Consider the following 11,298-nt stretch of genomic DNA (forward strand, 5'->3'; position numbering starts at 1 on the left):
AAAAAAAAAATCCTAAAGGGACCAACGTCCCTTTCACCATTCCCACTTCCCTCTTCTTTCCCAACAACCCACATTCTCTTCCTCGTCCCTTTCAAACGCAAACACCAAAAAATAAAAAATAAAAAACCCCAACCCACGTTTCTCCCCTTTTCCCCTCACATACCTTTTCTATACTCCAATCCCTAATGACCGAACTACCTCCTCCCTCTTCTACCATGGCCGAACCATCCCCACCTCCCACATCCCTATCTGGTGCTCATCATATGATATCTCTAAAGCTCACATCTAAGAACTATGTTTATTGGCGCACACAGGTCGTACCCTATCTCACTGGCCAACGCCTCTTCGACTATGTCACAGGTGACAATCGTTGCCCTCAAGACCCTATCAAAGCCAAGGCATGGCGTGAACAAGATGCTTTTATTATGAGCCTTCTCATCACCTCTCTCTCTGAAGAGGCCTTTTCATTAGCAGTCGGACGGACCACTAGCAAAGAGATCTGGGATGCACTCCATGCTGCATTCAGTTCTCCGTCTACAACCAGGATTCTGTCTCTCAACGTCTCCCTTCAAAATCTGGTTCACAAACCAGATGAGACCATTACTCAGTTTCTCCATCGAGCCAAGCATCTCTCCGATGAGTTAGCAGCTGCAGGGAAGCCCCTCCCATCGGAAGACTTTAACATCCACATCTTCCGGGCCCTACGCCCTGACTATCAAGCCCTTGCCTCCATTATGATGGCACAAAAGGAGCCCATCTCCTACACCGACATGCATGGTCTCCTTATGAGTCACGAGAACCTTCTCCACTCCCGCCTTCCCATTGTTGATCCTGCCATCGATGCATCAGCCCATGTCACTCACCAAGGTCGTGGCCCTCCTTCCACTGGTGGTCGTGGTACAAGCTCCTCCCGAGGCCATGGTCTTGGCCGTGCTAGTGGATTTGGTCGCTCTAATGCATTCGCTCACAATCCATGCACAATCTGTGGACGCACTAATCATCAGACAGACACTTGCTACTACCGCCCACAGGGACCTACCCGAGCCGCCATTCTACCTACCCCTCCCCGTCCCTACAATCGACCACCACCTCAACCCAACGCCTACCATACTACACCCTTCCCTACCCCTCAACCTCCTACCATCGCACCTCCACCCCATCACCCCACACCTCCACAATCCTTCACCACCTCTTGGATCCCTGATACTGGAGCCACCCACCATTCCACCCCTGACTTAACCCAATTCTCCACCTATGATCCATACACAGGTAATAACCAACTTGTGGTTGGTAATGGTAAGGGTCTTCCTATATCTCACATAGGGACTGCTTCCATCTCTTCTCCCTCTCGTTCATTTTCTCTTTCTAATGTTTTACATGTTCCCACTCTCACTTGTTCTTTGTTATCTGTTCAGCAATTTTTCCGTGACAATAATGTTTACTTTGAGTTTCACTCTTCCTTTTTCTCTGTGAAGGATCTGAAGACCAATCAAACCCTCTTCACTGGACACAGTAAGCATGGTCTCTATTCCGTTCCAGCGTCACCTTATGCCAATCTGGCCTCTGCCTCCTCTTTCAGTCGCTGGCATCATCGTTTAGGGCACCCTCATGAACGTGTGCTTCGTCTTATGTTACCGGGTCATCAGCTCGTGAAGTCTCCTTCTTTATGTTCCACTTGCCAAATGGGCAAAGCTAGTAGATTGTCACTACGTGAAACTAGTACTCGTAGTTCCTCTCCTTTGGATTTGATTTTTAGTGATGTATGGGGCCCCCACCCCACAGTTTCTTCAAATGGGAATCGTTATTTTGTTATATTTGTTGATGACCATACTAAATATATTTGGTTTACTGCTTTAAAGTTGAAGTCTGATGTTTACTCTGCCTTTCGTACTTTTCAGGCCTTGGTGGAACGTCAGTTCTCTCTCTCCATCAAGGCCATTCAAACTGATTGGGGGGGAGAATTCCGTACTCTCCCATATTATTTTGCCAAGTTGGGCATCCAACACAGGTTATCTTGCCCTCATACTCATGAGCAACAGGGAACAGTTGAACGTCGCAACAGGGAACAGTTGAACGTCGTAACAGGCACATTGTTGAAACTACCCTACTATCCCATGCCGCTGTTCCCCAAGCTTACAGGGATTATGCCTTTGAAACCGCAGTCTTTCTCATCAATCGCATGCCCTCCTCTATCACAGGTAACAAATCCCCCCATCAGTTAGTTACAGGCAACTCTCCGGACTACTCTTTTCTAAAAATCTTTGGATGTCTTTGTTATCCATGGCTCCGTCCTTACAATCATCACAAGGTTGAACCCCGTTCTGCCTCATGTGTTTTCTTAGGATATAGCCCTTCCCATCATGGTTATCGTTGTATGGATCTCATCACCCGTCGTATCTATATATCTCGCCATGTCAGATTTGACGAATCTACCTTCCCATTTCACATTGCACCACCATCCTCATCAACCCAACCCCCTCCTACTACCCCTCTCCCGTGGGGCATTGCACCTAACATACCTACCCCTCAACCTCACCCTAGCCCTCTACCTACACTCCCAAATCCACCCATCCCTCTCCCTGCCACCCCAAACCCACCCCTACCCGAACCACCCTCTCCCATATCCCCTCCTTTCTCACCTCACCCTAACCGGCCCTAACCCTGACTCCTCTACCACCCCACCCCGTCGCACCAGAACCCTACACGATCTCTATGCTGACCCCTTGACCCTCTCTACCACCACCTCACCTGACCCGACTGAACCTACATGCTTCTCCCAGGCCCACAAGGTTCCTCATTGGCGTTCTGCTATGTCTGATGAATTTAGTGCTTTATTACGAAATGGTACTTGGTCTCTTGTGCCTTACAGGGAAACTATGAATCTGGTTGGCTGCAAGTGGGTGTACCGCATCAAACAGAAGGCAGATGGCTCCCTTGAGCGCTATAAGGCCCGTTTAGTTGCTAAAGGATTTCATCAACAACCTGGTCTTGACTATCATGAGACCTTTAGCCCTGTCATCAAACCTACTACCATACGAACGGTCCTCTCCTTGGCCATATCTAACGGATGGGCTGTTCGTCAGCTTGATGTTCAGAATGCATTCTTGCATGGTATTCTATCTGAGGAAGTCTACATGGCTCAACCCCAGGGTTTTGAAGATGCCCTGCGCCCTAATCATGTCTGTCGCCTCCACAAGTCCCTCTATGGGCTCAAACAGGCTCCTAGGGCTTGGTTTCACAGGTTAACTGAGTCCCTCACTCGCTCCGGTTTTCGGTCATCCCAAACCGATACATCACTATTTATCTACATGCAGGGCTCTGTTGTCACATATGTCCTTGTCTACGTCGATGACATCTTGGTTACAGGGAACCAACCAACTCATGTTCAGACTCTCCTTCATCAACTTGCTTCAGAATTCTCTATCAAGGATCTTGGTCGTCTCAGTTTTTTTCTTGGTATTGAAGCCCTATATCGGTCTGATGGTGTCCTCCTCTCTCAACACCGGTACATCACTGATCTCCTCCAGAGGGCTAGCATGACTGACTGTAAGCCCGTCACTACTCCCATGGCCACCACCTTTGCAGCATCTTCCACAGGGGGTGTCCTTCTTTCAGACCCCACCCGATATCGCTCCATTGTCGGTGCTCTCCAATACATCACCCTCACCAGGCCTGATGTGGCTTATTCAGTTAACCGTGCCTGCCAGTTTATGCATGCCCCCACCGAAGACCATTGGACACTAGTCAAATGGATTCTACGCTATCTCCAAGGAACCAAGGATCATGGGTTGTTCATCTCCAAATCTAGTTCCCTCCAATTACAAGCATTCTCTGATGCTGACTGGGCTGGTGACAGTATGGATCGTAAATCCACAGGAGGCTATGCCATCTATATGGGTTCTAATTTGATCTCCTGGGCCTCTAAGAAGCAGAAGACAGTTGCACGCTCCTCCACCGAGTCTGAGTACAAAGCAGTGGCTGATGCCTGCGCCGAACTCACTTGGCTTCGTTCTCTCTTTGAGGAATTAGGGATCCCTGTGTCCATTGCACCCATTCTTTGGTGTGACAATATTGGGGCCACTTACCTTTCGGTCAATCCGGTCTTTCATGCTTGTACCAAGCATGTTGAAATTGACTTCCACTTTGTTCGTGATAAAGTCGCCTCCAAGGAACTTCAAGTGCAGTTCATTTCAACCCATGACCAGATAGCCGATATCCTTACCAAAGCTCTCAGCTCTACACGGTTCTCCTTTCTACGGGACAAGCTGCGGATTCAATCATTCAAATCCCCACCTTGAGGGGGTGTATCAGGGCAATTAGCGTCCCACTCGAACTCAACCTCTAGAGTCATCCTCATACTCAACAACCTCTCCTACATTGTAGGCATTTTCAGTGAGCACAAACTCTAGAGACTACCTCATGAGATAGCAGAGTTGGAATAGGATCACACATGTGATCATAGAGTTTGTCTATAACTCAATAATTGTAACTACCTCATGAGATAGCAGAGTTGGAATAGGATCCCACATGTGATCATAGAGTTTGTCTATAACTCAATAATTGTAATCTCTATATAAGAGCACCATTGTACACTCATTAATGTGAATGCCAATAGACTATTTCAACAAGGAGTTTATGGGTAGAATCAAAGAGAGTTTGGGTAGTTGCAGGACCCGCCATTTTAACCAGACTATCAATGTATGTTACCTTCATCATAGCTCAAGCATTCGTCGGTCACATTGGAAACATCGAAATGGCTGCTTTCTTTATTGTTTATCATGTCCTTGTTCGTTTCTCCATTGGAGTAATGGTAACTTCCCACTCATTTTCCTATGCTTCTACACTTTCTTCCTAATGGTAACCTATCGACAGCAATTAAGGACCCAATGCATCATGACAAGTATTGGTATCGTATTAGTTGTATCGTATCGATATCAATTGAGATTGATCCTTGATTCCTGATCGATCTGAATCGATTACCCACATCGTTTCAGGGGTAAAACAGTGAAAAATTGTACCTTTTAAAGAAAAAGCAAGGGAAAACTGACCGATAATCATTAATCCAATTTGATCTGAATCGGTATCAGTATCGGTAGAACCGTCCCCTAAATCCATGCAATGCACTCTCCCAACAGAATTTTTCTACTACTCCTCCCCAAACTTGACTGTTATGATCCAATATCAGTCATTGATTCCACTTTGATTACAAAAGAAATTTGATATGAATTGATATGGTCTTGGGTTTCTTCACCTTATAAGTCAATTTGTGGGGTTGAATTCTCTTGAAATTTATACAATGGTATCAAAGCAATCCATTTTCACTCCCAACCCTCGCCATAAATGGATGACCTGATGCCAAAGTGAAGTCCCTAAGAAAGGACTACTTGCCGTTTGACAGAAACCTTGCTTTAGAAAAGAACCCCTTAAAATGGGTTTCCTTATCCGAAAAGAGTGTGGATCATCTAATAACCTTATAAGTCGGTTTATGGGGTTGAATTCCCCTCACTAACATATATTTTACTTTTGTTTTTCTCTCAGAAGGGCATGTCAAATGGATTGGGAACCCTATGTGGCCAAGCATATGGAGCAAAACAGTATCACATGTTAGGAATATATCTACAAAGGTTCTGGTTAATTGAGTTCTTCTTTTGCTTTCGCTTTCTTCTTCTTCTTCCTCTCTTCATCGTCAGTGCCCCAATTCTAAAACTACCTGGACAAACAGAGAAGATATCAAAAGTGGCAAACATAATTTCTCCATGGTACACACCCATAATGATCTCCCATGTCTTCCGTGACAGCCTTAGAATGTACCTTAAAGCTCATGGAAAGAACATGGTAGTGACCTGGTGTGGGGTTGTGACTCTGATCCTTCAAATAATAGGTTGTTGGATTCTTGTGGCCTTGTGGGAGTTATGAGATTAGGTGTTGCAGGTGTGATGCTCGCAATGAATATGGCCAGCGTAATCCCAGTAATGGGGTTATTTATTTATGTTTTCTGTGGTGGTTGTCCTCTAACATGGGCTGGATTCTCTATGCATGCGTTTTCTGATCTATGGCCGATGCTGAAACTCTCTATCTCTTCTGGTATAATGCTCTGGTAAGCTCAGGCACTGCTCTCATGCATTTAACTGAATTCTCTCTCTCTCTCTCTCTCTCTCTCTCTCTCTCCATGTAAGCAATCTGTGGCATCGTTTCAGAGTCCAGAGAATCTCCACGTACACTGTTTTTATGGCATGTGTTAACGGGATGTGGGTCCCACTAATAACTTATTTAAATTTTTATTCATTACTTTACACATGTCGTGTGTACAGTATATGTGAAGTGGAAAATTACTTCATGCATGTAAATGAACATGTACGTGAAGATTCCTCTCCTGGGCCGTTCTTGGTTTGCCACGTGTGATTGTATGAGCACTTAATGTCGGTGCTGCTTTGAGTCTGTGACCACACATAAGGAATCCACCACATGACATTTGCTTACGGGGATTCCATGTGTGAGGATTACGATACCCTTCCTCTTGATCTGAGGTGCAAAGAGAAACATCTACTTTTTATGACTTCCACTTCACGATCCCAGCCCAGAAAAGTGACCGACCAGGGCTCATTGATGAATGAAAGAAAGGGTTTATAAGCCCTAGCCCTAGCCCTGTAAGCCCATACCTATGTGAAGTAGATCGTTCAACACCAGCGGCACAAATCCATTTTTGACCCACCGAATGGCCACCCCTAATTAGTAGACCGGCCTACTATAATAATTCTATAAACGAGAACCTGATTCACTCTCCAAGTTCAATTCCTCATGAACTAGCTGCCAGCATATATTCTGTTTTTTCCTTTGTCATTTAAAAGATAAAATCAACTGTTTATCAAAGTAAAAGAAACAAGTGTTGGCATGTGATCTGATCTTGTGATTCGAGCTATAGATGGTGACCCGTCACCTTCGGAGATGTGATATCTTCTCTTATTCACTGCTTGTGTTAGTGTTGTGTTGGAGAGGTTGTCGCCTGTGTTGTGTTCTGGCTTTGGATGTTTCCTTTTTCTTCTATTATTAGATTGCCACCTAGGTCTCGATCAGGGGGTGACTTCAGGCGAACTTATGTGCAGACGAATTCAACTCTTAATTGGCTTTGTGGTAGTCATTTCTCCTGGTGTCTGTTCTATAAAATATATGGAAGAAGATTCTTTAAGCAAGAGTACTCTACACCCTCTCATAATAATTTTTTTATTAACAAAATATAATAATACACTGATCAGCCTTTATCGATTTTTTATCAGGTTTTTCTGATTTTGATCGGTCTTCTCAGTTTTCTATCGGTTTCATAAAAGCTCAAATTCAATCCAGTTTATTCAATCATTTTCAGTCCAATCAATGATCGAGATCACGCATTTAAAAAATAAGATTGGATCAATCAGGAGAGTCAGAATTAGATCGATCAGCAGAGATCAATTTAATTCATATCGATCCACTGTTAAGGCATAAGCGTAAAATGTTTCAAAATACCATTTTTTTTTTTAAATGGCTTTCAAACCCAAAGCTTAAAGCTTTCATGATTATCAAATGCATGCAGCTTGGAGATATGGTACAACTCAATTTTGATTCTTCTCACTGGGAACAGCAAAGATGCGGAGGTTGCAATTGATGCTCTCTCCATCTGGTAAGAAAAGCATAAGAAAGTTGCATTTTGGTTTTAAATTTTCCTATTTCGAAGAAATGTATAGATTAATTAGAGTCCGGATCAGTTATTTGTAGAATGAATCTCGTATGGTATTTGATCCACACTTGGACTCCACTTAATCTCTCACCTCTTTTAATTAATTTTTATTTACAATAGAATCCAAGTGTGGATTAAACACCATACGAGAGTGGATCAAACACCGTATGAGAATCATTCTCATACGAGAACTTGATCCACGCATGATTAATTGTACCACTCCAATGTAATTTGAACTGATGTTGAGAATCAATGTTTTGCAGCCTTAATATCAATGGTTGGGCACTGGTGCTCTCCACCGGTTACCTAGCAGCAGCAAGGTATGGATTTTCACTGCCATGCACGGTCAGGATCGCCTGGATCAGATTGGGACCAATCGAGACTAATCCTTGATACCAATCTGAATCATACTGATCCACTGGTAAAGTATAAGGGTAAAATAGTAAAAAAAAGTAAAAAAATCATCTGATCCCAATCAATCCTGATCTAATTCATATCGATATTGATTGAGATCGATCCCAAGTTTTAAAACCTTGGTCCAAACACTTTTAAGCGATGGAAAACTAACCCAAGTGGTCGTACGGAACTCGCCCCATTAGAGGAGGTTGGGGCAGGTCTACCCTTTAACCCACCCCATTGCCTTCTCTAAGGAGGTCAGGTGGCGATGGGCTCAGATTTTGAACCCCATTAGTAGGCCCAACTAGAAAGCTTGGGTCAATGTGATTCGCCAGCCCAGCACATGTAAAAAGCTGACCTAACACGGCTGGATTGATAAGTGGGCTCTTATCCATTTGGCCCATTATCTCGATTATTAAATGCGTTGGGCTCAAACAGGAATCTTTACCAGATGTTTATCAGTCTTAAGTTGCGAATCGGAATTCGGAAACTTCATTTTGTGTACCATGGTTTGGATCTAATTGGGTTGGTTTAGGTGGCTCAATCAGGCTGAACTGGTCTGGGGCTGGTATTTATGGTTCAAGCCGAAACGTAACCGTTAAGTTAAGTTTGGTTTCGATTTCAATTTGGTTAGGTTTGGTCTTTTATTGGATTGGCTTAATGGGCTCCTCTTATCGACCTGATTAGGGTTCAGTTTGGGACCAACTGAACCAATCGGTTTCAATCAATCCTATCTGGTTGGGCGGGTCTACCCCTTTCACCACCCCATAGCAGCATTACTAACCTTTTTTTTTCAGTGTTAGGGTTTCGAATGAGCTTGGGAGGGGAAGTTCCAAGGCAGCAAAGCTTGCGATTGTTGTGGCAGTATCAACTGCTATCATAATTGGGCTTTTTCTATGGGCCTTGGTATTTGCTTTTAAAGATGAAATTTTCTATATATTTTCCAATAGCTTGGAGGTAGCCAATGCCTTTTCAGACCTTTCCCTCTTGTTGGCTTTTTCGCTTCTATTGAATAGCATCCAATTTGTCCTATCTGGTAAGTTTATGTTCTAATTTTCTTTAATTTTTTTTTTAATTATTAGAAGAAAAGAAAAATGGACTTATTAAAGGCTTAAGCAAGGGTCATCAATAATTAATGTAGCTTTAATTAAGCTTTTTGCAAACATTTTTAATTTTCTTTAACTGATTCTCTAATTTCTATAACAGGGGTGGCAGTGGGTGCTGGATGGCAAAGCAAGGTTGTTTACATCAACATCATTTGTTATTACTTCGTTGGGCTTCCTCTAGGTGTCTTACTTAATTATTTTGCTAATCTTGGTGTGAAGGTAATCTAAAATGATCAATATTTATCTTAGCTTTTCTTCTTCGTCATAATCAAAGAGATGGGTTAGTGCCTAGCGCATTTGGCAAAGCTGTGGTGTGTTAAGCCCTTGCCCATTAGGAGGTCTCGAGCTCGAGCCTCACGGCCATTGCCTTCCCCCTCCCCTCCTTTCTATAGAGTAGGTATCAATCGGTACCAATAAAGAGAGAGAAAGATGGATTAGCGGGATAAACATTTTTCTTATATAAAGGTAATCTCATATTGTTTAAAGTTAGGTTTGACTGCATATAATTGAGGTATACTCTTTGGCCTAACTATAAAATCGAGCAGGGTCAAAAGGTTTCTCATTAGCTTAAAAAAAATTGTCATATTATTTAATGTTAGGTGTGACTGCATGACCAGTGTATATCCTTGGGCCTGAAATATAAAGTCGGGTAGGTTGGAAGGACTTATCGTTAGCCGAAAAAAAATTGTTTAAAATTTAAAAAAAATATCAAATATTTGTACCTTATTTTTTAAGATTTAAATATTTGTATTCACATGCATTGAAATCATCATTACAAGGAATATGGATAGGAATGATAGGAGGCACTCTTGCTCAGACTGTCGTACTACTTTATTTCACTTTCAAGACTAATTGGGATAAACAGGTAAATATATATAAAAAATATATATATTCCGGAAATTCGTTTTAACAAAAAGGCTAAGAACCCTGCTTCCAAAACTACTTTAGAAATTAATTTTAACTCAATCAATACCTATATAATCTAGGCGATTCGATACTGATTCTTAGAACCTTATTTCTACATCAAAATATCAAACTAGACCTGACCCACCAACCCAAACTTTATTTCTTTGCTTGATTGATGCAGGTGTCAACTAGACCTGACCCACCAACCCAAACTTTATTTCTTTGCTTGATTGATGTAGGTGTCTGTAGCGAAGGCACGGATGAACAAATTGGTTATCCCTCTTCCAGATGATCAGTTGGACAATAATATTACTTCAAAAAGTAATTAATTAGTACTTAATGTACAAGATTAGTCCGTTTTAGGCTTTTATTGAAGTAATTAATTAGTATTTAATGTCAAACGTTAGTCTGTAGGCTTGTGTTATCTTTTCTCTAATTAGGCGGTTGGGACTTTTGGGTTAACTGTTTTTCCTTTCCCTCAAATAAGATTTCCCTTTCAAAAATAAGTGTTTTTTTTTTTTTTCCCCTTTTTTGGTTAATAATCAGACAAGAGTCATGTTAAAGGGGTTTGTATAAAAAGTAGTTATTATATATAAACTTTTCTCTCTCTCTCTCTCTCTCTCTCTCTCTCTCTTACTTAAAAGTTTGTTAGTTTTCAAAAGGGGAAGTGCATAGATCCATCTTCCATAAATTATTATGTAATAATGAATATTAATAACAATCCTTCACGTATGTCCATCCTTGTGAAAAAGTCCAAAGATCTTGCACATTATTGGTACTATGGAAACAAATTATTAGTTATATTTAAAAATTAAAAAAATGATTTGTCTTGATCAGATTTGACTTGTCTGAGTTAATCAAATTTTGAGAAGAATGAATTAAGTCAAAAAATATGATTTTTTTTAACTAGTACATAATAGCACTATAATGGATGAATGGGGAATATGTAATTTATATGAGAGGTAATCCGAAAGTCTACATGCAACTTTCTTTTCTCATATTTTTAAGAGAAAGTTTCATCCATTGTCGGTGAAGGAAAAGAACATCTATCTAAGGTCATTATTATTTTGCTTACTTATTATGTAAAGTTAATAATGCCCAACCTATTGTTTTCGATACCCATACCAAACACCCAACCCTAATGGCAATGGATTCTTCATTCACTGTGGGTGACGGAAA

At 41.8% G+C, this 11,298-nt stretch overlaps 1 protein-coding gene across 1 annotated transcript; it reads left to right on the top strand.

Annotated features, from left to right (window-relative positions):
* The first annotated feature begins 5,912 nt into the window (after positions 1 to 5,912).
* On the top strand, positions 5,913 to 10,448 carry LOC122089793 (protein DETOXIFICATION 20-like). Its single transcript, XM_042659475.1, has 6 exons — positions 5,913 to 6,097; positions 7,568 to 7,654; positions 7,975 to 8,031; positions 8,905 to 9,143; positions 9,314 to 9,432; positions 10,359 to 10,448. The coding sequence occupies exons 1-6, from the start codon at positions 5,913 to 5,915 to the stop codon at positions 10,446 to 10,448; spliced, it is 777 nt and encodes a 258-aa protein (XP_042515409.1).
* The last annotated feature ends 850 nt before the right edge of the window (positions 10,449 to 11,298 follow it).

Source organism: Macadamia integrifolia, chromosome 9, assembly GCF_013358625.1.
Source record: "Macadamia integrifolia cultivar HAES 741 chromosome 9, SCU_Mint_v3, whole genome shotgun sequence".
Taxonomy (NCBI): Eukaryota; Viridiplantae; Streptophyta; class Magnoliopsida; order Proteales; family Proteaceae; genus Macadamia; species Macadamia integrifolia.

Bases quoted from the DNA above. Each gene is read 5' to 3' on its own strand.
- LOC122089793 (XM_042659475.1), top strand. From the start codon at position 5,913: ATGAGATTAGGTGTTGCAGGTGTGATGCTCGCAATGAATATGGCCAGC. The intron at 9,144-9,313 runs GTAAGTTTATGT...TTTCTATAACAG, and splicing joins CATCCAATTTGTCCTATCTG to GGGTGGCAGTGGGTGCTGGA. The intron at 9,433-10,358 runs GTAATCTAAAAT...TGATTGATGTAG, and splicing joins TTGCTAATCTTGGTGTGAAG to GTGTCTGTAGCGAAGGCACG.